Here is a 21,810-nt window from a genome sequence, read left to right on the forward strand (position 1 = left end):
GATATCTACGCCCTGGCAGGAATAACAGGTTCCAAACAGGGCGTCAATTTCAATCAGCGCGGTCCGGAAGCGGTTAAGATATGAAGAATGGGGAAGGCCACAGACAACAACAAAAATCTGAAAGTGAAAACCGGTGTTAGAACTTCTATCCAATGATTTTTTTTTTCCTGCAGATTGTTATAATTCACCTTTTTGCTTCGACACCAGCAACTTCGTATAGTTGCACCTCACAGACTGTGAGATAACTTGACTCTCAACACAGCAAGCATTATTGGAGATAGACCGTTCTCAGGCTTCTTCAATATACAAGTAGTTTATTCATGAAACAGATATACAGATACAGTTCGTCATATCTTAGCAAAGCAGATTCTCATTTAGTCATTCCGTTGCGTTGCAGCTTCTTGAATACCTTCCTAGTGACGGTAATCATGTGATCTCCTGTCTATACTACGTTACATCTAGACTAACTATGTACAGCATCCATTATACCAGATCACATAAAGAAAGGAAATAATTAGGTGTTTCAGTCAGCAGATAGAGAGCATGAAAGTAGGAATAAGAATGCGCTCCGCTGGCCCATCCGGCCCTTTAATACTGACTAGGAAAGAGTTAAATGTGACCTCACCTGAGCCCTCCCCCAGACCCGACTATTGGCTTGGACCCCTCGTGGTGTCATAATACCCACCTACTCAATTAATATTTAATGATGCCTTTCACTTACATACAGGAATGTGATATTAAGTAAATATGGCCTATGTTGATTGTTCTCGTAGTCCATTTGTCTGGGGCAGTGTAGGCCTGTGGCCTTCCTTCAGGAACATGTTCTCAGTATCTGCTTGTATCATCTGCTTCAAGCAGACACTGAGATGCTTCTGCCTGCATCTTTGAAAACTCTATTTAAAGGTATATTCTGCGAACAAGCCTTTTACCTAAAACTCAGGCCAAATAACTGAGGCCTACTTAAATTATAACACAGATTACACAAAGTTTCGCTATTAAGGATTCTCTTGTGTCATTTTTGTAGAATTCGATAACCATTAAATCTGAAAGCGGACCAGCTGTCCGTATTGGCCCAGATGTGAAGTACTCTGAAGATTTTGAGTCTGATGAGGATGAACATTCTTACCAGAGTGATGAAAGTGAAGAACAGGTAAAGTAATTAACAAACATTAATTATTACAGTGGATCAGCAAAGAGACAGGAGCAGAGCTGAGTTATATTCACGATCCCCTTAGAGAACAGGGTCCCCTTATCTTATCTCTGCCAGGAGAACTAAAGCCGCATCTACACGAGTAGATGCGGCCGCGATGCTCCTTATCAATCGAGCCGCTGATGCGGCTCGATTGATAAGATCCGACAGGACGGATCTTGCTTCCGCCGATTCCCTGCTCGCTCCCTGCGAGGGGACAATGGCAGGGAATCGAGTGGAAGATAAGCGGGGACGAGCGGGGAATCGATGCGGCGTGGTGAGCAGGGACGCGGCGGGCACGCGCGGGGACGCGGAAGAGGCGGTCCGGCGTTAGCTGCCGGATCGCCACAACATCTCCTCAACATCTCCCCGTGTAGACGGGGCTTTAGAGTTCAATAAGGGGATACACTACAGCTGATAGCAGATGACTCACTGGAAGAAGATACAAACTATTCTGCACAGATGCTGGGTCTGGTTGCCGGGCAACTATGTAAACACATGAAGTACTCACTGAATAGTTGCTGGCATCTGCTTAGCTGTTCCTGCAGGGAGGAGAGGGATGGGGGGGGTCCTTTCTCTGTGAGTGAATACAAGAAGCAAATACATAAGAGATCAGCTGTTATCGCTGTACCTGCAACTCCTGACAGCAATGGATTACACAACTGAAAACTATGTAGTCAGGAGTTCTGTTTGTGAAATGCAAGTAAAAAAAACAAACACCCCTATCAAATGGATTAACCTCCCAATCTGTCATTCGTCACTGTTTACATTACATGTTGTATTCAGGAAACTATTCATTTTTTTGAAAAACTTTTCACACTATTTTAGAAGGATGTTTAATAGTTTATGCATAAACCACTTTTTATTTTTTTCATCATTTGGGAAAGAACCCCTTTAAGAAGGAATCTGCACTATCTAGTGATTTCTTAGGATGTCTGAGACAGTTCTGTACGGATTTCTAAAAACCTACTAATATTTTGTCTCAGACACTCTTGATAAATCTGGCCCACAGTACTTTTTGGTACTTTTTCAATTGCCGAGTATGAAAAACTTATTTTAAACAGAAGATGGAAAAATTATCTCCAGGGGAAAACTTAGGAAAAAAAAGTGAATTGGATCGAGCCCAAAGTGGATTGAATTGAAGGGCAAAAGTAGTGGAACGTTAACCTTCGATTGAACTTCATCTCAATCAGTAGCTGATACCCCCTTTCCCATAAGAAATCTTCACCATTTCTCTAGTAGATCATCAGGGACATCTGTATGGTTGATATTGTGGTGAAACCTCTCCCACAGAGTGATGTCAGGGCCATAGCAATGTTTGTAAACCTCGTTGAATTGTGGGAAATAACGACCGTTTTCAACAGCCCAGCAAGAAGCATCTCCTTCCGCAGACATCACCTGGCAGCAGTAAAGATGTCACCGGTGATTCATTTCAGTTATCTTGGAGCTCACACAATTAGTTAGGGCATTCTGTTCATAATAAACACGTTTAAAGGCCACAGGTTATTGTACAAATGAGGACTTTAAAGAGAAAGATCTCTATCTGATTAAATCTGATCGTGGAGAGATCTGTTGCCTGCCCATACACCACAGGCTGATTCCCAATCAGTTTCATGCTGAAATCGATCCTGAATCGGCCTTGTGATGCTGCATCCATCACCTCGCCAACCCGATGCTGTCTCCCCAATGGTCATTGTGCCCCCCAGTGGCCAGTGCACTGTACATTACCTGTCCGTCTCCGCCACTTGCAATAGCAACCATGTGGGGTGTGTGTATGGATGGAGGACAATTCCCAGAGCTAGCCTGGAGGCAGCGGCAGCCACGGACAGGTAATTTATAGGGCACTTGGGCAAGCAGATTGACCATTAGGGGGGACAGCGTGGGAGGTTTGTTTTCGTTCATTGCTCGTCCCGATATTGCTCGCTGTTACTGCCGTGCACCCGACCGACTACGGCGGACTTACATCTTGAAGCGTGACGACTGATTAATGCGACCAATTTCGGACCGAAATTGGGCGCATCATCAGTTGAGCATGCACTTGGTGGCACCGATTTTCATCCGTTTCGACTATTTATAATCAAATCGGATGGTCGATCGACTGCCAAGTCGCCTGATGTAACCTTAAGACACCTGTGGGTTTTTTTTTAGAACAATTTACACTTCATGAGCTTGAACTGTATCAGGTTTAAAATGTGATATCATTTTTTTACATAGTCATTGCACACAAGGATGCTTTATTTCAGCTTCTAGAATGTAGCCATTCTTGTTTTGAAATATTAGTCTAGAAATCAATAGAAAATGAATCTATTTCTATTGCTCTGTTAAATTTTTACCTTTTATATTTGTACAGGATTTTGCAGATTCTGACGGGAGAGGAAAAGGAGGAGAAAAGAAGAAGCTGCTTTTAGATGCTAGTGATGTTAAAGTAGGTCTTGGTTTTTTCTTTTTCTTTTTTTTTATTATTATTATTTCAGGAAATACCGCATTTTTCGCCGTATAAGACGCTCTGGAATATAAGATGCACTAAAGTTTGGAAGGCAAAAAACAGGGAAAAAAAATACTAAACTTGGTGCGTCCATATTCCAGGAGCACATGTCCTTCTGTGTGTCCTCATGTGTGCTCCTGTGCCCCTCATGTGTCCTCCTGTGCCCCCTGTGTGTCCTCATGTGCCCCCCATGTGTCCTTATGTGCCCCCCATGTGTCCTTGTGTGCTCCTGTGCGCCCATATGTCCTCCTGTGCCCCCCATGTGTCCTGTGTGTCCTCATGTGCCCCCCATATGTCCTTCTGTGCCACCTCATGTGTGCTCCTGTACCCCCCATGTGTCCTCGTGTGCTACTGTGACCCCCATATGTCTTCCTGTGCCCCCTATGTGTCCTCCTTTGCCCCCCATGTGTCCTTCTGTGCCCCCCATGTGTGCTCCTGTGCCCCCTGCCTTCCCCGTTTTTCTTTCCTCCCGCTTGAGTCTCCTGCCCCCCCGGTGAAGTGTCAATAGCGGCAACTTACCTTTGGCATGCTCCCGCGCTGATCCCAGATCATTGCGCTGCCCCCCGCCAGCCTCCTCTGCCTCCCCCTTGCGTCTCCGCCCCCCCCCCCCCCCGGGTGTTGGAGTAAGTAGCGGCAGCTTACCTCCGCAATGTGCCCGCGATGACTGCAGACATCCGTCTCCCCGGCACCTCTCGCTCTAGTGACCGGCTTGAATTGTGCGTCATCAGTTCAAGCCGGTCACTGGAGCGAGAAGTGCTAGGGGCGCGCGCATGCGCATTGACATGCGGCAGACATGGACAGGGGAGGGTTTTGAGGGTGGCCTAGAGCCTGTTTTTAAACAGGCTTAAGTCCGCTAGTCAAGAGATAAAGTCAGTTTTTCTGTGCATTTTTTGCACCGGAAAATAGAAATCCACTTTTTGAAGTGGATTGCAGCCAGTGGAAAAGGGCCCATAGAGGCAAAGACTTAGCCAGGGCAGTTTCATAAGGATGGCCTTATTCAGCCTTACGGAAAAATAAGAGTGAAGATTGGGGCAGTTCATACTTTAGTATAACTTGCACATAGAAATGTGAAATAGTGGGATATTTGAATGGAAAGCTGACAGAGTACAGAGATGGCAGAGGTGGTGTACATACACGTAATATACAGGGTACTTGTAAATGAGATTTGCTTGCAAGCAGCAGGGTAGCCAGGGGCCCTCATATCTCTTTAGGGCTGCAATATCAGTAATCCAATTTCATTTTATTTTTGATTAGACAGCCATTTTGGTCTGCTTTAAGATAGCTATTTGATAAGTACTGTCATTTTAAAGGAAACCTGAAGTACAAAAAAAAACCCGAAATAGTTTAACTTACCTGTGGCTCCTACCAGCCCCCTGCAGCCGTCCTGTGCCCTCTCCACCACTCCTGGATGTTCCTGTCACCCGCAGTGCCCCTTTTTCGTCTGGTTGCATGGCCCTAGTCCTTGCATCTTCTGATCGTGTTCCTGTGGATGGGAGCTCTCTGCTCATGTGCAATGCGGGAGCATTGATACTCCACATTTGCAGAACGCTCCCGGCAACTGGAGTGCAATTGATGCTGCTCGCAGGTGGGGCCGCGCATGCACAGTGGTCATCGACTAGCTGAGTCACCCTGCTGAAAGAGAGGCACTGCAGGGGACTGGAACATCCTGCAGTGATGGCGCAGGCACAAGGCGGCTGCAGGGACTGGTAGAAGCCCCATTTAAGTCAGTTTGTTGTTGTTGTTGTTGTTGTTATGTACCTTTAAAAATATTTATAGAAGAATAGCTTATAATTTAATTAAAGCATTTTCATAGCATGCAAGTTATAGTTAATGTTTAGCTAAAGTATGCATTGGCAGTTTACAGCATTAGTAAATTCAGTGGGGTCTGGTCCATTATTTTCTGAATAATTAACAGATTCCACTTTTATTTATTATTTTATTTTGCACCACAAAATACCTCTTGTATTTTAGCAGGTTTTGTACTTTCATCCATCTGGCTCTTTTGCCTTGTATTTTTAGTATGCTATTCCATCACAGTCATACCTTACCTTGACATCCATGGAATGCAGAATACATCATGGCAAAATAGCTCAAATAGGGCATCTCTGCATGCTGGAGATATAGGAGTAAATTGCTGGGAAAAATTTTAATTTACTGCTAAACACGGGGCATATGTTTTAAAGGAGTCAAGTCCCCTAGTCACAGTTATTTACATTCCTTTGCTTGTTTTATTAAGTTCAAGGATTTTTAAATCCATACTTCCTGACTTCTTGATTAACTAAATACAGTTTGATATTCTTTTATCATGTGTGATCTGTAGAGATTGTGTAGCTCTAATATACACTCATTGTTTTAGTGAAGTTCTTGTTTAAAATATTATTTTTGTTAAAGGGACCCTGAGCAGATGCTGTGGGTATGCAAATAAGCATATCCACGGCTATTTGGCTAAGAGGAGACGCTTACCAGCCCCTTAGGTAAGCGCTCCTGCTCCCGGTGTGGCCGTTATTCCTTACATGGGATCTGTGCTGAGGGTGCGAAGAAGCCAGGAAGCCTACGCATGCTCAGAGATTACCCCCGCAAGCTTCATATTCCGCAGTCACAGCACAAAATATGTCAGTCGCAGATCTCTTGTAATGGATAGCACCCAGCCTGGGAGCAGGAGCGCTTTACCGAAGGGGCCGGTAAGTGTCTCCTCTTAATCAAATAGCCATGGGTATGCTTATATACATACCCACAGCATCTGCTCAGGGTTGCTTCAAGCAGTCATGCATCTATCATGCAGTGTCCAAAATCAAGAGCACTTTTAATTATATTAGTACTAGCTATCAGAAAATGTATGGATTCAAGGAAAGGGGGTATTTAGCAAAATTGTAAGTTTGTTTCTATGGAAAAACATTGGAAAATGTATCCAAAACTTCATAAGTTGCTATTTTTCAAACAAACGTTTTCAGGAAAAATGGGTTTGTGTTTTTCTGAGGGAAAAAAAAAATCCTTAGGGATCTGGTAAGAATAACATCCCATCTACAGTATATCAAGAAAACAGTATGGCTCATATACAATTCATTTTTTTCTCCTGAGTTTTCTCCTAGGTGACAAACTTGTCAATAAATTGCCTTTTAACCCCCCTGGCGGTAAGCCCGACCCGTGTTCGGGCTCCGCTTTGTGTGCTGAAAGCGGTGAGCCCGAACACAGGTCGGGCTGGCTAAATACATGCTGCGCAGTGTCTCTCTGGGTCCCGCGCGCTGATCGCGCTGCACAGCGGGACCCAGGCTTCTCCCTCCCGGCCGCCGGAGTCCCCATTACCTGGCTGATCTTCCGGGGACCCGGCGGCCTATCAGTGGCAAGGAGCGGCGTACATGCGTGACGTTGTGCGGCAGCGTGGGATCATGGGGGAAGGAGGGAGGGAGTCAGGGAGAAAAAAAACAAACAATAAATGACTGTGATTGGACACAGGGGGTAGGGAGGGAGAAGTAACACAGTCAAATATAATAAACAATGTGATTGGCCACAGGGGGAGGGAGAGGAAAAAAAATAAAAATGACACAAATGATCTGATTGGCCACATGGGTAGGGAGGCAGAAATGAAAACAAAAAAAAATGACAAGTGATCTGATTGGCCACAAGTAGCATTGAATTGAATACAAGTTAGTTTGTATTCAATTCAATGTTGCCATTTGCTCTCTGGAGACCGTGGCTGCTGGCTGTTTGATCTGTGAGTTGCTGATTGATTGACTACTGATTATTGGATACCCGTTACTGATTTTTGCCTGCATTTTTGACTATTCTCTTTGCCTTCTCCCTGCACTGATTTTGCCTGGACTTTGATTGATTTACTGTGTACCGATTTTTGCCTGGATTTTGACAACTCTCTGCCTGCCGTTTTCTGCCTGTAGTTTGCTATGGCGTCCGCTTCAAGAAGGCAGCTCGCTGCGGAATCGCTGGTGGAGTTGGAGGACAGCGATTTGCAGTCACTGGCGGACTCAAGCGACAGTGACGCACCTGGGGACCTCTCATCCGACCCAGGTAGCGACAGCGAGAGTGATTCCATCACCACGGATGTTAGCGATGTCCGGGTCTGGTGCCCCGTTGACCTTTCTCAGGCACCGCCACCGCCCCCCCGTTTTCCTTTTACTGGGGAGCCTGGCCTGAAGAAAGTGTGTGAGCACAACCCCCTGGCCTACCTGCAGCTCTTCTTTGATGAGGCCGTTATTGAGAAGATTGTGGAGGAGACTAATCGTTATGCCACCCAACAACTGGCTGCTCCACGACGCCCCTTCTCAAGAAGCAGGACCTGGGAGCCGGTCACCAAAGAAGATATTTGGCTATTTTTGGGACTTATCATTCTGCAGGGGGTGGTGGGGAAGTGGTATTGGACCACCAACAAAATGATAGCGACCCCGTTCTTTGGTACGGTGATGAGCGAGTACCGGTTTTCGCTCATCATGAAATTTCTCCATTTCGCCAATAACGACACTTTTGAGGAGTCCACTCACCCTGCTCCCAAACTGAAAAAAATCTGGGAAGTGTACGAGATGGTGGTGGAGAACTTCAGGACCACGTATGTTCCAGAGCGGGATATATCCGTGGATGAGAGCCTCATGGCTTACAAGGGGAGGCTGAGCTGGCTGCAATTTATAGCTTCTAAGCGGGCCCGCTTTGGAATCAAATCTTATATGTTGTGTGAGTCTTCAACCGGGTACATCTGGAATACAGTTTTGTACACCGGAAAGGGAACAAAGTTCAATCCCCGGTTCAGCGACTACGGAGTGGCGACAAGTTCCGTTTTATCACTTGCTGAGCCGTTACTGGACAAGGGATATTGTGTCACCACGGACAATTTTTATTCTTCCCCGGAACTCTTTGAGATCCTCATAAAGCGTCGCACTGATGCCTACGGCACAGTTAGGCCGAACAGGCGGGAGATGCCTACATCTTTTGGGAAGCAGAAATTGAAACCAGGGGACATAGCTGCTTGGCAGAAAGGAAAGATGCTGGCTCTCCGCTGGCGGGATAAAAAAGACGTTTGTCTACTTTCCACAGTCCACGACACCTCCACTGTTCCCACCAAAACGAGAGCAGGAAAGGAAATACAGAAGCCGCAGGTTGTGGTGGACTACAACCAAACAATGGGTGGAGTGGACAGAGCGGACCAAGCAGTGACATTTTATCCCGCAGTCCGCAAGCAGCAGAAGAAATACTATAAAAAGATATTCCGACATCTTCTGGAGCAGTCTCTGTGGAATTCTTATATACTCTACAAGCAGCGCAGTGAAAGGCCAATTACTCACGCGGACTACATATGGAGGATGTGCGAGTGTATCTGTTTGCGGTACCAGACTGCCACAGATGCCAGAACTGGGCGACGTGCCTCCTATGTCGTTAACCCGGAGCGACTCACTGGCCGGCACTTCCCGGAGCACATACCTCCCACCGCCAAAAAAAACACACCAACCAGGACATGTGTGGTGTGCTGCTCGAAGACCGATGAGAGGGGCAAAAAAGTCAGGAAGGAGTCGCGCATCTACTGCCCTGACTGCAATGTTGGACTCTGTGCTGCTCCCTGCTTTAAAACTTATCATACACGGGAGGTGTACTAAGTATACATGTACATAATGTGTATAATTATCTTCTTGCTGCCTTATTTGTACAGTTTTCCTATTTTTTTCAGTTTATTGATAAATTTTATTATTTCAGCAAATTTGTGTTCCAGTCTTTTATTTATATGCAGAATGTCTACCAGGCCTCTATTCTGATATATTTTGGTGAGTTAAGAATTAAGAATTGGAGGTCTTAAATTCTTGAAAAAAAAATGTACCGCTTTTGACTCCTAATTCCAGACAGAAATGAACCGCCAGGGAGGTTAAGCCACCTGCGAGCAAAAAAATACTCAAAATAATTTTTATAGTACTTTTTCACCTACTTTTTGGGACTTTTTACTAGAAAAGTTCTGGAAAGTTATTTTAAATCGAAGATGAAAATTTATCTCCTAGGAGAAAACTCAAGTGAAAAAGTGAATTGCATATGGCCCTATGACCCATATGCAATTAACTTTTTCTCTTGTGCTTTCTCCTATGTGAGATGTTCACACCTTTGAAACCATCTGCAAACAAGAAAATACAGTGGGATGCGAAAGTTTGGGCAACCTTGTTAATCGTCATGATTTTCCCGTATAAATCATTGGTTCTTACGATAAAAAATGTCAGGTAAATATATCATATAGGAGACACACACAGTGATATTTGAGAAGTGAAATGAAGTTTAATAGATTTACAGAAAGTGTGCAATAATTGTTTAAACAAAATTAGGCAGGTGCATAAATGTTGGCACCACAATAAAGAAATAAAATCAATATTTAGTAAAGCCTCGTTTTGCAGAAATTACAGCCTCTAAACGCTTCCTGTAGGTTCCAATGAGAGTCTGGATTCTGGTTGAAGGTATTTTGGACAATTCCTCTTTACAAAACATTTCTAGTTTATTCGGGTTTGATTACTTCAGAGCATGGACAGCTCTCTTTAATGCACACCAAAGATTTTCAATTATATTCAGGTCTGGAGACTGAGATGGCCATTGTAGAACGTTGTGCTTGTTCCTCTGCATGAATGCCTTAGTGGATTTTGAGCAGTGTTCAGGGTCGTTGTCTTACTAAAAGATCCATCCCCGGCGAAGCTTCAGCTTTGTCACTTATTCCTGGACATTGGTCTCCAGAATCTGCTGATACTGAGTGGAATCCATGCATTCCTCAACTTTGACAAGATTCTCAGTCCTTGCACTGGCCACACGGCCCCACAGCATGATGGAACCACCACCATATTTTACTGTAGGTAGCGGGTATTTTTCTTGGAATGCTGTGTTGTTTTTACTCCATGCAAAACACCCCTTGTTATGCCCAAATAACTCAATTTTAGTTTCATCAATCCACAGCACCTTATTCCAAAATGAAGCTGACTTGTCCAAATGTGCTTTAGCATACCTCAGGCGGCTCTTTGTGTGCTGTGGGCTGAGAAAAGGCTTCCTCTGCATCACTCTTGCATACAGCATCTCCTTGTGTAAATGCTTGAATGATGCACAGTGACTCCACCTGCAGAAAGATAATGTTGTAGGTCTTTGGTGCTGGTCTGTGGGTTGACTCTGACTGTTCTCACCATTTGTCGCTTCTGTTTATCCGAGATTTTTCTTGGTCTGTATACTTCCCCTAAACCATGATGATGAACAATCTTTTTCTTCAGGCCATTTGAGAGTTGCTTTGATCCCCCATGTTGCTACTCTTTAGAGAAAATTAAGAGAGGTGGGAAACTCTTAATTGACCCCCTTAAATACTCTTTCTCATAATTGGATTCATCTGTGAATGTAGGTCAGGGGTCACTGAGCTCACCAAGCCTATTTGAGTTCCAATAATTAGTTCTAAAGGTTTTGGACTCAATAAAACAGTGCCCAAATTTATGCACCTGCCTAATTTTATTTATACAATTATTGCACACTTTCGGTAAATCCAACAAACTTCATTTCACTTCTCAAATATCACTGTGTGTGTCTCCTATGTGACATATTTAACTGACATTTTTTATTGTAACAACCAACGATTTATTCAGAAAAATCGTGACGATTAACAAGGTTGCCCATACTTTTGCGTCCCACTGTACTTGAAATAATTTTGATACTTTTTTACCTACTTTTTGGTATTTTTTCAATTACAAATTGCTGAAAAGTTATTTTAAAGAGAAGATGGTAAATAATCTCCTAGATGAACACATAGGAGGAAATGTATTTTATTGATAAGTTATAAACATGTCACCTAGGAGAAAACTCGGGAGAAAAAAATGAATTGCACATAGGCCTATGGGTCAGATTCATTTCACTTTTTCTCCTAGGAGATCATTTTTCATCTTCTGTTTAAAATAACTTTTTAGCACTCCGCAATTAAAATGGTACCAAAAAGTAGGTGAAGAGTAATTATTCTGAATATTTTCTTACTTGCTTGTGGCTTAAAAAGCATTGTATTGATAAGATGTGAAAATCCCTCTTAGGTGAAAAAAAGTGAATTGGAGTGGGCCCTATTCTTGTTAAAGCATTGATTGTGCACTATCCTGCACTTTTTTTGTACACACTTATAGCACTACTTGCTATGCGAGGTACATGGCAGACTGATGTAATAAAAATATATACAATTCAGGACTTCAGCTCCTATCCTGATCAAGAAGCTGAACAAATTACATTATATGTAGTAAAACAAGTCATTTTCAAAGCATAATTATTTCTTTGAATTAACTGTATTGTTTTGTTTTTAACAAGTTATCAGAGCCAAACGAGAATAAAGATGGTGTGATTTCAGAACCAGAAGCCATTGAAAGCATTAACCTTCTCAATATGAGGTAGGAGTTCATTATTCTGATTATTTCATTGTTGCTTTTCCTGTAAGGGCCCGTTTCCACTATCGCGAATCCGCATGCGGGCAACGCATGCGGATTCGCACAGTCAGTACAAGTGGATGGGACTGTTTCCACTTGTGCGTTTCCCCGCACGTTTTTCTGTGCAGAAAAAATCTGCAGGGTAGGGGCCTCAGAATTCGCCTGCGTGTGGAATGCAGGCGAATCGCACGCAATGTATTTAATAGGGAAATCGCATGCGTTTTCCCCATGCGTTTTTTGTCGCGATTTCGCATGCGATTTCGCATAGGTACCCATGTTAATTCACACAGGCAGTGACATGGTTAAAATCGCATACAGCCTTACCTATGCGAAATCGCATGCGAAATCGCGGCAAAAAACGCATGCGGAATCGCACCCGCATGCGATTTGCCTGCGGTGATTCGCCGGCGATTTCGTAACGCTATAGTGGAAACGGGCCCTAAAGCCTTGTTTCCATGTCTGCACGGCGGGCAACGCAGGGGGCCGTCGCAACGTACAGCACCACGCCCAGAACTGTATGCAACCATGCATTGCGATTCCACAATGAATTGTAACTCATGGTTGGGACATCAGATAATGGAGTCTATGTACTTTGGTCCCTTGGGATTGCATCACTGTGCATAGCTGATAATGCGGTCAGCAACGGACAAGTACAAGCGAGCCCTAAAGATGCAGAGAAAGTACAAGAATCTGTACTTGCATGCTCTGCACCAGTAAACACCAGTAAAATCCTGGCGAAGGTTCTGGCTGTAGTTTACTGCAACCAAAACTAAACAAACTATCCACAGTTTTGCTTTAAAATATAAGATAAATATAACCAATATCTTAAAATATACTAATTCACTTCCAACCCTGTACCATAATTCAGTTATACTGCATTTCCAATTGTGCCATACTGTAGTGCCTGGGGACCTCTTAGCTGCCTGTTGTTTACAGGTGCCTTTCCTTTATCAATAACCTGTACACATATATACACACAGCACTACTTTGGCTTATGCCTGTGGCCATTTCTCTTCACTTCTCCTTGTCCTCTGCAAGCTTTTTTACTGAGGACTTACCTACACCATATATATGTGTGGCAGCTACGTAAAGGATACCAGGGCCGTAAGACGACTTTCCTGACCTTTGCTCCGGCAATACTGCGCCGTGCATGTGGCCATGCTGCTCCGCGCATGCGCAGTATGTCCTTCTGTCCTCACTTCTGCCAGTTGCATAATTACAAGCGCCGAAGCACGCTGACACCTCCGTCTTCTCTGTGCTTCTGTCTGAGCTCCACTAAAGCAAGCGTCACATGCAAAGTGGAGTCGCGTTGGATGCTAGCACTTGGAGTGAGTTTGGAGGGGGGCATGATTTTGCACAAGAATTTAGTTTCAATATCAGGCACTGTTTTTTCAAGTAGCAAAGGCTAAACAATGTAAATACTATTTGAGCATGTTTACTTTTATAAATTGGCATGCATCAATATACATTTCTATTGACATACACATATATAAATCCCCATGCAAAATCATGCCCCCTCTGAACTCACTCCAAGTGCTAGCATCAGGGGCGTAGCAATAGGGGGTGCAGAGGTAGCGACCGCATCGGGGCCCTTGGGCCAGAGGGGCCCCGAAGGGTCCACCTTCTATCACAGTATTAGCTCTCTATTGGTCCTGTGCTGGTAAAAATCACTTCTATAGATGCTTTGAATAGTAGTAATCCTTAACACACTGTTCCCCATCCACTACTTGCACCTCTGACACTGGGGTTGTCCTTGGCAGGTTTTGGTGCGCCGTATCAATTGTTATGTATAGAGTGTTTGGGGGGGCCCCATGTAAAACTTGCACCGGGGCCCACAGCTCTTTAGCTACGCCACTGGCTAGCATCCAACGCGACTCCACTTTGCGTGTGCCGCTTGCTTTAGTGGAGCGCAGACGCAAGCACGGAGAAGACGGAGGTGTCAGCGCTTCTGTGCTTGTAATTATGCGTCGGGCAGAAGTGAGGACAGAAGGACATACTGCTCATGCGCGGCACAGTATGTCCAGGGCAAAGGTCAGGAAAGTCGCCGGGACATTGGCATATATACTACAAGAATGGCAGCAGACGGAGGGAACCAACAGGAGTGGCCAGTATGTACTCTTTACACCCTAACCACTGCATCTACCATTTTTACCTTACAGCTCTGGTATCCTTTAAATAATTGTTTGGCAATCTACACAAGTTGTGATCAGTGCGATTTGTAATTCTGTTCCTCACTGCTGGACCCATGTCACTGATAACATCATATGCCCTGAAAGCAGATCACAAATTTGTGAGTAAAGCTGTCTCATGTAGCAGAGATTAGTGGTGGATGGGTGGTTGGAGGAATCGAGGAGTTGTATGGGGAAGCTCCTGGCGCCTCAGGCAGTGTTTGAGTACATATGTAGGCTGTAAATCTTTTACATAGTTCAAATTAAGTTTATTATGAGCTTTACTGTTTCTACTTTTAGTCAACAGAAGAAATTACTGAAAGTTCTCCAAAACTTTGATGACACATCTACATCTAGTCATATTTCAAAGGTAAATAGTTATAGTTTTGCAATTTTTTGGAATTTGAATGTAATGGCATCATGCTGTAACATCATGTTGAGGTTTTTTTGTGTGCTTTTTTTTTTTTTTTTTTTTTTTTAATCTGATTAAATTTCCTGTTTTCTCATTGGCTATAATGGAAATTCTGATGAATTTTTCAGAAAGTTGAATAGTGTTGGCGAGTACTTTACCATGTATGGCCACGTTAAAGTGAACCTGAAGCGAAGCAAACTAACTTCAGGTTAGATATTTATCTATGTAGAGGGAAGGCTTTGAAGAGCATTCCCTTGTCTTCTCTGTCCCGCTGTTCCATCCCCTTTCCCTGTTGAAGTTATTCAACCTGCTAGGTCAAATACCTCTTTGGGAACTCCTTGTGCAGCCTTCAGAAATGCTCCCTTCTGTGTTCGGAAGCACTGGGGATGTGAGTACTTCCAAAACATGCCAAGCAGTACCGAAGACACAGTGGGGCGTGTGAAGTCACCAGGGGACAGTGGTGAAATGATGGGGTGGAGAGAGGACCAGGTAAGCTCTATGGTGCCCAGAAAAAATAGTAAAAAATATTAGAAAAAATGACATAAATATAAAAAATAAAAAAAAAACACCTGGGGTGCGATCAGACCCCACCAACAGAGCTCTGTTGGTGGGGAGAAAAGGGGGGGGGATCACTTATGTGCTGAGTTGTGCGGCCCGGAAGCAAGCCCTTAAAGCTGCAGTAGCCACTTGTGTGAAAAATGGCCTGGTCCTTGGGGGGGGGGGTTTGGGTAAAGCTTGTGGTACTGAAGTGCTTAAAACTGCTTTTCTGCTACTGAGAATGCTGTGCAGCTAACATTATTGTCCTCACATCTGTAATGCATCTGCCTCCTTGCTTAGCAATAGGCTTTATGTAAATAAGTTTTATGTTGGCATCAGCAGCCAAATTAGCTTAAAAGTAACTGTTAGGCATAAAATCAAAAATCAATTCTCTATTTTTATCTGGTAAACCAGTAATAAGGATGCTAACCAGGCAATCCAAAAGTTAAAAATCACTCTTACTTTCCTTCTCAATAGACTATAATTTACCAGGTCCCCTGGCTCTTATTTGGTACATCTGCGCAAAAGAGAAGTTGCAGTGCATGCTGTTTTTTTTTTTTTTTTTTCTTGTTTAGTTTCCTCCCTTTTCCCCTCAAACATAACTAATGCAGCCTGATGAGCTAAAGTTTCTTTCACTTCCATTTTCCCCTCCCACACCTCTTTTCCTCTCTGATTGGCCAATATGTATTGTGCTAAGAAGCTGATAAAGTAACTCGGCTGATATCCGATCCATACAAATAAACCAAGTCATACAATGATTTGTGACCTTACTGCAGAGCTGTGTGGGAGTTTTTGAAGACTGGGAGGAAGCCATACAAGCATACTAAATCAGAAAGAGGAGAGGAGACAGAGTAAGGGAGGAAATTACATCTGGATTGGCTTCAAACACAGGGATTCCAAAATGGCAACTGACAGAAATAGAATTCTCTTTATTTACTATATAACATTCACTGAAATCAAAATGTGGACAGTGCAATAGATATGTTATGTAAGTAGAGCAAGTATTTATCTACTAATATATGTTTTTTTCTGAGATAGTGTGGCTAACAGCTCCTCTTTAAGGTTACCTGCCCCAATTAAGTCTTGGCCCACATTAAATTGTACCCGAGGAAACCTAAAGGAAAAAATTAGATACCTATGAAGAGGGAAGCCACTGCATCCTCAAGGCCACCGTTGTCTCACAAGGACACTAGGAACATATCTGACAAGAGCATATTGGATATGTTATCTTGGCCACGCTCGCTGCTGTGCAAGAGCATGGCTGTATTGCACCTGAGCGAGTACAGCCACGCCTGCACAGTAAGCCAGAACTGCTTGTCCATAAGCGACTCTGCTATTGTGCAGGAGCTGCCATGCTCTTGTACATAAGAGATAGCAAATGCGGACTTCAACAGGGACCTTGGCAGCAGTGGAGGTCTCAAGGACACGGGAAACCTCTGGACGATCCAGAGGCTAACCTCTTCATAGGGAAGTATCTGTTTTTTCCCTTAGGTTCACCCCAGGTTTTCTTCAACCTCCTTGCCACCGCCTAGCGCCAATTGGGGGTCGCAAGGTGGCAGCCCCAGGATCGCTCAATGCCAGTTGGCGTGAACTGCTGGGGACGTGTTTTGCAAGGATCATGCGCGCTGAAGCAGGCAAAGAGCCGCTTGGTCAGAAGCAATAATCTTGCCTTTGACTAAGCGGGTCTTTTTGCCTGCGAAACGGCTGTCAGGCTAACTATTGCCATGTATATTGGGATGACGGGGATGGAATAAACGTGTCACTTAACTGCAACTGTTGGAGCTAGTGCCCGGATCTTTTCGTCTTACTTTTAAATACATTGTTCAGCGCAGCGATCTACGGCAGCTCTGTACTGGGGACAGCCGTGTCACTCGGCTGTCCCCTACATTGGCTCATATCCTGTATCCAGGGGAAAACAGATAACTTTCTCTCCTTTATTGGCTTAGTAATTACTTAAGGTGGCCATACACTTATAGATTTGCAGCAGATTCGACCATCAAATTTCTGTCAGATGCCTGTCAAGTCGAATCCGACAGAAATCTATCTGACGTGTGCCACGCACTAGGAACAGATTTCCAATAGATTTCAGAATGAAATCTATTGGAAATCGATCTAAATGCATTATTGGATCATTAGATCCAGTAGCAGCAGATCGACCTAGATTTTCCATCCTGTCAGATAGATCAAATTGATCGAAATCGGCCGCAAATCGATCAATAGATTTGATAGAATCGATTTCCGATTGATTCCATAGAATCGGTCGATCGATTGCTGGAATCGACCAGTGTATTAATTAGGAGTTAATCTGACCATTTTGTCCTGCAGCGACAATGAGATCGGTTAGCTTCAGTGAGGCATAAGTATGCATTGAAATGACATAAGAGAGTGTTTCATATTTATTTTTACTGTGTTTAATGCATTAGGGTAAAAATTCAGTGTTGAGTGTAATCCCACTTTAACCACAGTTTATACTGTTTTACCAGTTTTTGAACTCTGAATAACAAGGCTGCACACTGTGAGGACCTGCCAAAAGCCAGCACCACTCAGGAAGTAAAAATATGCTAAACAATGGGAGTGAGGAACCAAATTTTACTGCAGAAGTTCTCTGGATCACCACCCTCCAGTTAAATGTCTGTCATGCCCTCACATTTAGCCCCCTCCAATCCAGAGAACAAATCCTTATTGAGTTTTTCCTTAATTTATCTGCAGTTTTCTGCTTTATTCGTTTTCATAAATCAGGCAGACATTCCAAAATTTTCTATAATTATCTAATTTATAAAAAAAAGTTGTTTTCATTGTATGTTAGTCTGGTTATAACTCTTTCTATTTTATTAATGCACGTTTTTATGTATTTGCAGTCTGGAATAAAAGATGCGATCTACATTACAGTGGAAATTCTATCCAACTGGGGAAATCCTCACTTTGTGGGTTTCACTGAAGTTGAGTTCTTTGACTCAAGGAATCAGAAAATATATATATCCCCTTTTGACATAGACATAAGGAACGCTGACTTTCCGGGAGTCCTTCATAACTTGGTCAATGGAAAAGTCCAGGTAAGCTCCTATGTAATTCTGGTTTAAGTAATGGTCAGTTTACACAGTTTAGCTGGAGAAGGTGATGTGCCCAATTCAACGCAAATAATGCTAATCTGCAGCTAAAGAATTTAGTGCAAATTTTCACTACCAAAAATATACTTAAGTTTGCCAGTTATAAAACATACAAACTACTGCATAACAACACTTAGTGTGATTTGATCTTACAAAAAATTGTCCTCCTTATTCTACAACTATCAGGACATTGTGGTCCAGAGGCTTCCACAATCCTCATTCACCCTTCTTGCGCTGCACTGGGACCCTTTAACCTCCTTGCCGGTTATCCCGAGCTCAGCTCGGGGTAACCTGCGTAGGAGGATTTCTCAGGCCCCGCTGGGCGGATTTTCAAAATTTTCTTTTTTTATTGCACGCAGCTAGCACTTTGCTAGCTGCGTGCATTTCTCGATCGCCGCCGCTCGCTGCCGATTCGCCGCTAACCGCGCCCCCCCCCTCCAGACCCCTTGCGCAGCCTAGCCAATCAGTGCCAGGCAGTGCTGAGGGGTGGATCGGGATTCCCTCTGACGTCCATGACGTCGGTGACATCATCCCGCCCCGTCGCCATGGCGACCGGGGAAGCCCAGCAGGAAATCTGATCGCCGGATTACTCTGATCGCTGGAGGCTATCGGAGTGGGTGGGGTGATGCCGCTGCTCAGCGGCTATCATGTAGCGAGCCCTGGGCTCGCTACAAGATTTATTTATTTATTTATTTTTAAAGTGCCGTGCTGCCCCCTTGCCGCGGGAATTGGACCGGCAAGGGGGTTTAATATTCTTTGGCATTAAAGGGTTTCTGTAGTGCATTATAAAAACAAAAACTGTCACTTACCTGGGGCTTCTACCGGCCCCCTGCAGACATCTTTTCCCACGCCGGTCCTCAAGGATCCTCTGGTCCCTGTGCCGCGGGGCACATCCAATTATTCGTCTAACTAGACGAATGTCACTGCGGTTGCGGGAGCGAGGCCGCGCACATCGTCGCTCGCGTCTCCGGTAGCTTACTATGCAGGCGCAGTATGACATTTTCTCGTACTGTGCCTGCGCAGTAAGCTCCTAGAGGCGGGAGCGAAGAGGCATGGGTCCACGTCCGTGCAGCCACAGTGACATTCGTCTAGTTAGACGAATATTTGGATGTGACGCATGGCGGGGAACGGAGGATTCTTGAGTGACAGAGCGGAACAGGATATCTGCAGGGGGCCGGTAGAAGCCCCAGGTAAGTGACAGTTTTTGTTTTTATAATGCGCTACAGAACCCATTTAATGTTGAAGATTACACACAACCACATTTCCCTCTGTATATGAGCATGGCCACACTGTGCAGGCACACAGTACAGCTTGTGGAGTAGCATCAGCGGCTCTGTGCTACTGCGCATGTTCAAACCCACTGGCATGTCCTTGGTGCAAACACCCTTGTAAATGGAGAGGAGCATGGGCTTGAAGATCAAGAGAGTCCAGTCTGGTAGCAGAGGGGATGTCCCAGAGTATTCCCCCTACTAAGGTAAGCATTTCACTTTTTTCTTTTTCTGATTACAGGTTTGCTTTAAAAAGCATATCACTTATTCATTTGATGGAACAATCATGGTGGCAACGCTGCAGCATCCCGCTATGGCCGCTAACATCCATCTAATAATAATAATAATAATCCGAACATTTTTATAGCGCTTTTCTCCTGTTGGACTCAAAGCGCTCAAGAGCTGCAGCCGCTGGGATGCGCTCAAGAGGCCACCCTGCAGTGTTAGGGAGTCTTGCCTTGAACTCCTTACTGAATAGGTACTGACCCTTGCCAGGATTTGAACCCTGGTCTCCCATGTCAAAGGCAGAGCCCTTAACCAGTACACCATCCAGCCACTGCGGCCTAGTCTTCCTAAACTACCACTTACTGTGCAAGTCAGCTCTTCCATATGTAGCTCCGCCCATAATGCGCTAATTGCACAATACGCTCTATGAAGTCTACGTAAATAATGGTAAAATGTATTGCTATTTAGTGAATATGGCTCATGAATCGTTTGTTTCATTTGCCTCAGGTCTCCATAGAGTCTAATAAATTCCAGCAGTAAGTTTGAAAAGTTTTCTGCAAATGCTATGCTTTTGGCAAAAAATTGTCAAAAGAAATATTCTAACAAAAAAAATACTGTACTGTACTGATTTTTAGCAAAATTACAGTTCTCAAAAATTATTTTTTTCCATGCCCAATTGCTATCGGTTTCATAAAATAAATAGGGAACCTCTGGGTGTTTCAAGCCCTACTCCATAGAGCCAAACTAATCCATGCCATGCACTGATGAGGATCAACCAATCCAAGTCTGTATGCATGTTGGATTATTATGGCTCTGTACAAATTAACAAGCTGACACATCATTGCATTCCAGCTGTTCTGGAGGTGTGTTTAGCTTCTAAGGGTAATAATGGTTAATTTGCATATATTCAGCAGTGATGCACTGGGAGACATCTAAGAGCTCACTCCAACCTTCTGTTTTAAGAAAGCAAACTTTTGTTTTCCATAGCATTTTAGTAAGGGGGCTTTTAGGACCATTGTAGCCCCTTACACATTCTAATGAGTTCTGATTCACCATAAGCTTGCTGGTTAGTCTGTATCATAAAATAAATATAGAAATTAATTTCATTTTTATAAAAATATATAATAATTTGCGAAAAATGATCTTCTTCATAAAAACCACAGAATATTTTGATGCTTTATAAATCAATAATAATAATAAAAACATGCTCTGGCTCATCACTACTTGTGAGCGCGACCACATTATAAGCATATCAGGTTTTGCTCAGTAAGAGAAATGTTCCAGCCCAGAGGCCTAGTGAGCAATCCTTTTTCTCCTCAGCAATGTACTTCCCCTTTTCAGCCATGCTGCATAATAACATGAAAGGCATGTTAGATCCTAAACGCTTCATGTGTTAATGTGCCCTGGACATATCACCCGATATATGCTAAGGATCTAAGGGAGTGCTAGAGATATTTATTCAAGTATGATCTTTTCATGTTGCAATGAATTTTAAACTCCCCGTACCCATCCATCATTCATTCAAGCTGTCACATTTTGGTTTGTGCCTCACATTTGTTCACCTGTTTACCCATGTATATAAAGCAAAGAACTCCCCTCAAGTAAAAAGAACTTCTAACTGTTCCCTGCAGACTACAAAGGAGCGTTTTATGTGGATGTGCCCTTTCCACCCATCCGTGCAGCTTTACTTTATTATCCGAAATCCTTCTGAATCGTGTGATCTTGACATATGCAAGATGAAGATTTGGAATTATAACAGGACGCTCAGTGTAAGTAGCTACAGCTTATAATGGTATTGCTGACCTACATTCTCCTCATGCATTAAATCACACTCATCATTTGCTGAACACAAGTAGAAATAACTACGCTCTGTGAAATATTTTGTGTCGTGTTTTGAAAACCTGCAAGGCTTAAAGCACAAGGTAAGTAATTATGATTCTTTTTTACTGAAACGTGGCAAAGAAAGGATCATTTTTCAGAATTTGATAACAATGTAACATGTTAACATTAGAAT

The 21,810-nt window shown here is 43.6% G+C and overlaps 1 protein-coding gene across 3 annotated transcripts in view; it reads left to right on the forward strand.

Moving 5' to 3' along the window:
- The window catches only part of KATNIP (katanin interacting protein), a 186,640-nt gene that overhangs the window by 30,838 nt on the left and 133,992 nt on the right, over nt 1-21,810 (forward strand). For all 3 annotated transcript variants that reach the window (XM_068244638.1, XM_068244637.1, XM_068244639.1), the window contains 6 exons: nt 1,025-1,150; nt 3,540-3,614; nt 11,964-12,043; nt 14,548-14,617; nt 18,055-18,249; nt 21,428-21,565. In XM_068244638.1, coding sequence (XP_068100739.1) covers nt 1,025-1,150; nt 3,540-3,614; nt 11,964-12,043; nt 14,548-14,617; nt 18,055-18,249; nt 21,428-21,565 — 684 coding nt within the window. The remainder of the gene's footprint in view (nt 1-1,024; nt 1,151-3,539; nt 3,615-11,963; nt 12,044-14,547; nt 14,618-18,054; nt 18,250-21,427; nt 21,566-21,810) is intronic.

Source organism: Hyperolius riggenbachi, chromosome 7 (genome assembly GCF_040937935.1).
Source record: "Hyperolius riggenbachi isolate aHypRig1 chromosome 7, aHypRig1.pri, whole genome shotgun sequence".
Taxonomy (NCBI): domain Eukaryota; kingdom Metazoa; phylum Chordata; class Amphibia; order Anura; family Hyperoliidae; genus Hyperolius; species Hyperolius riggenbachi.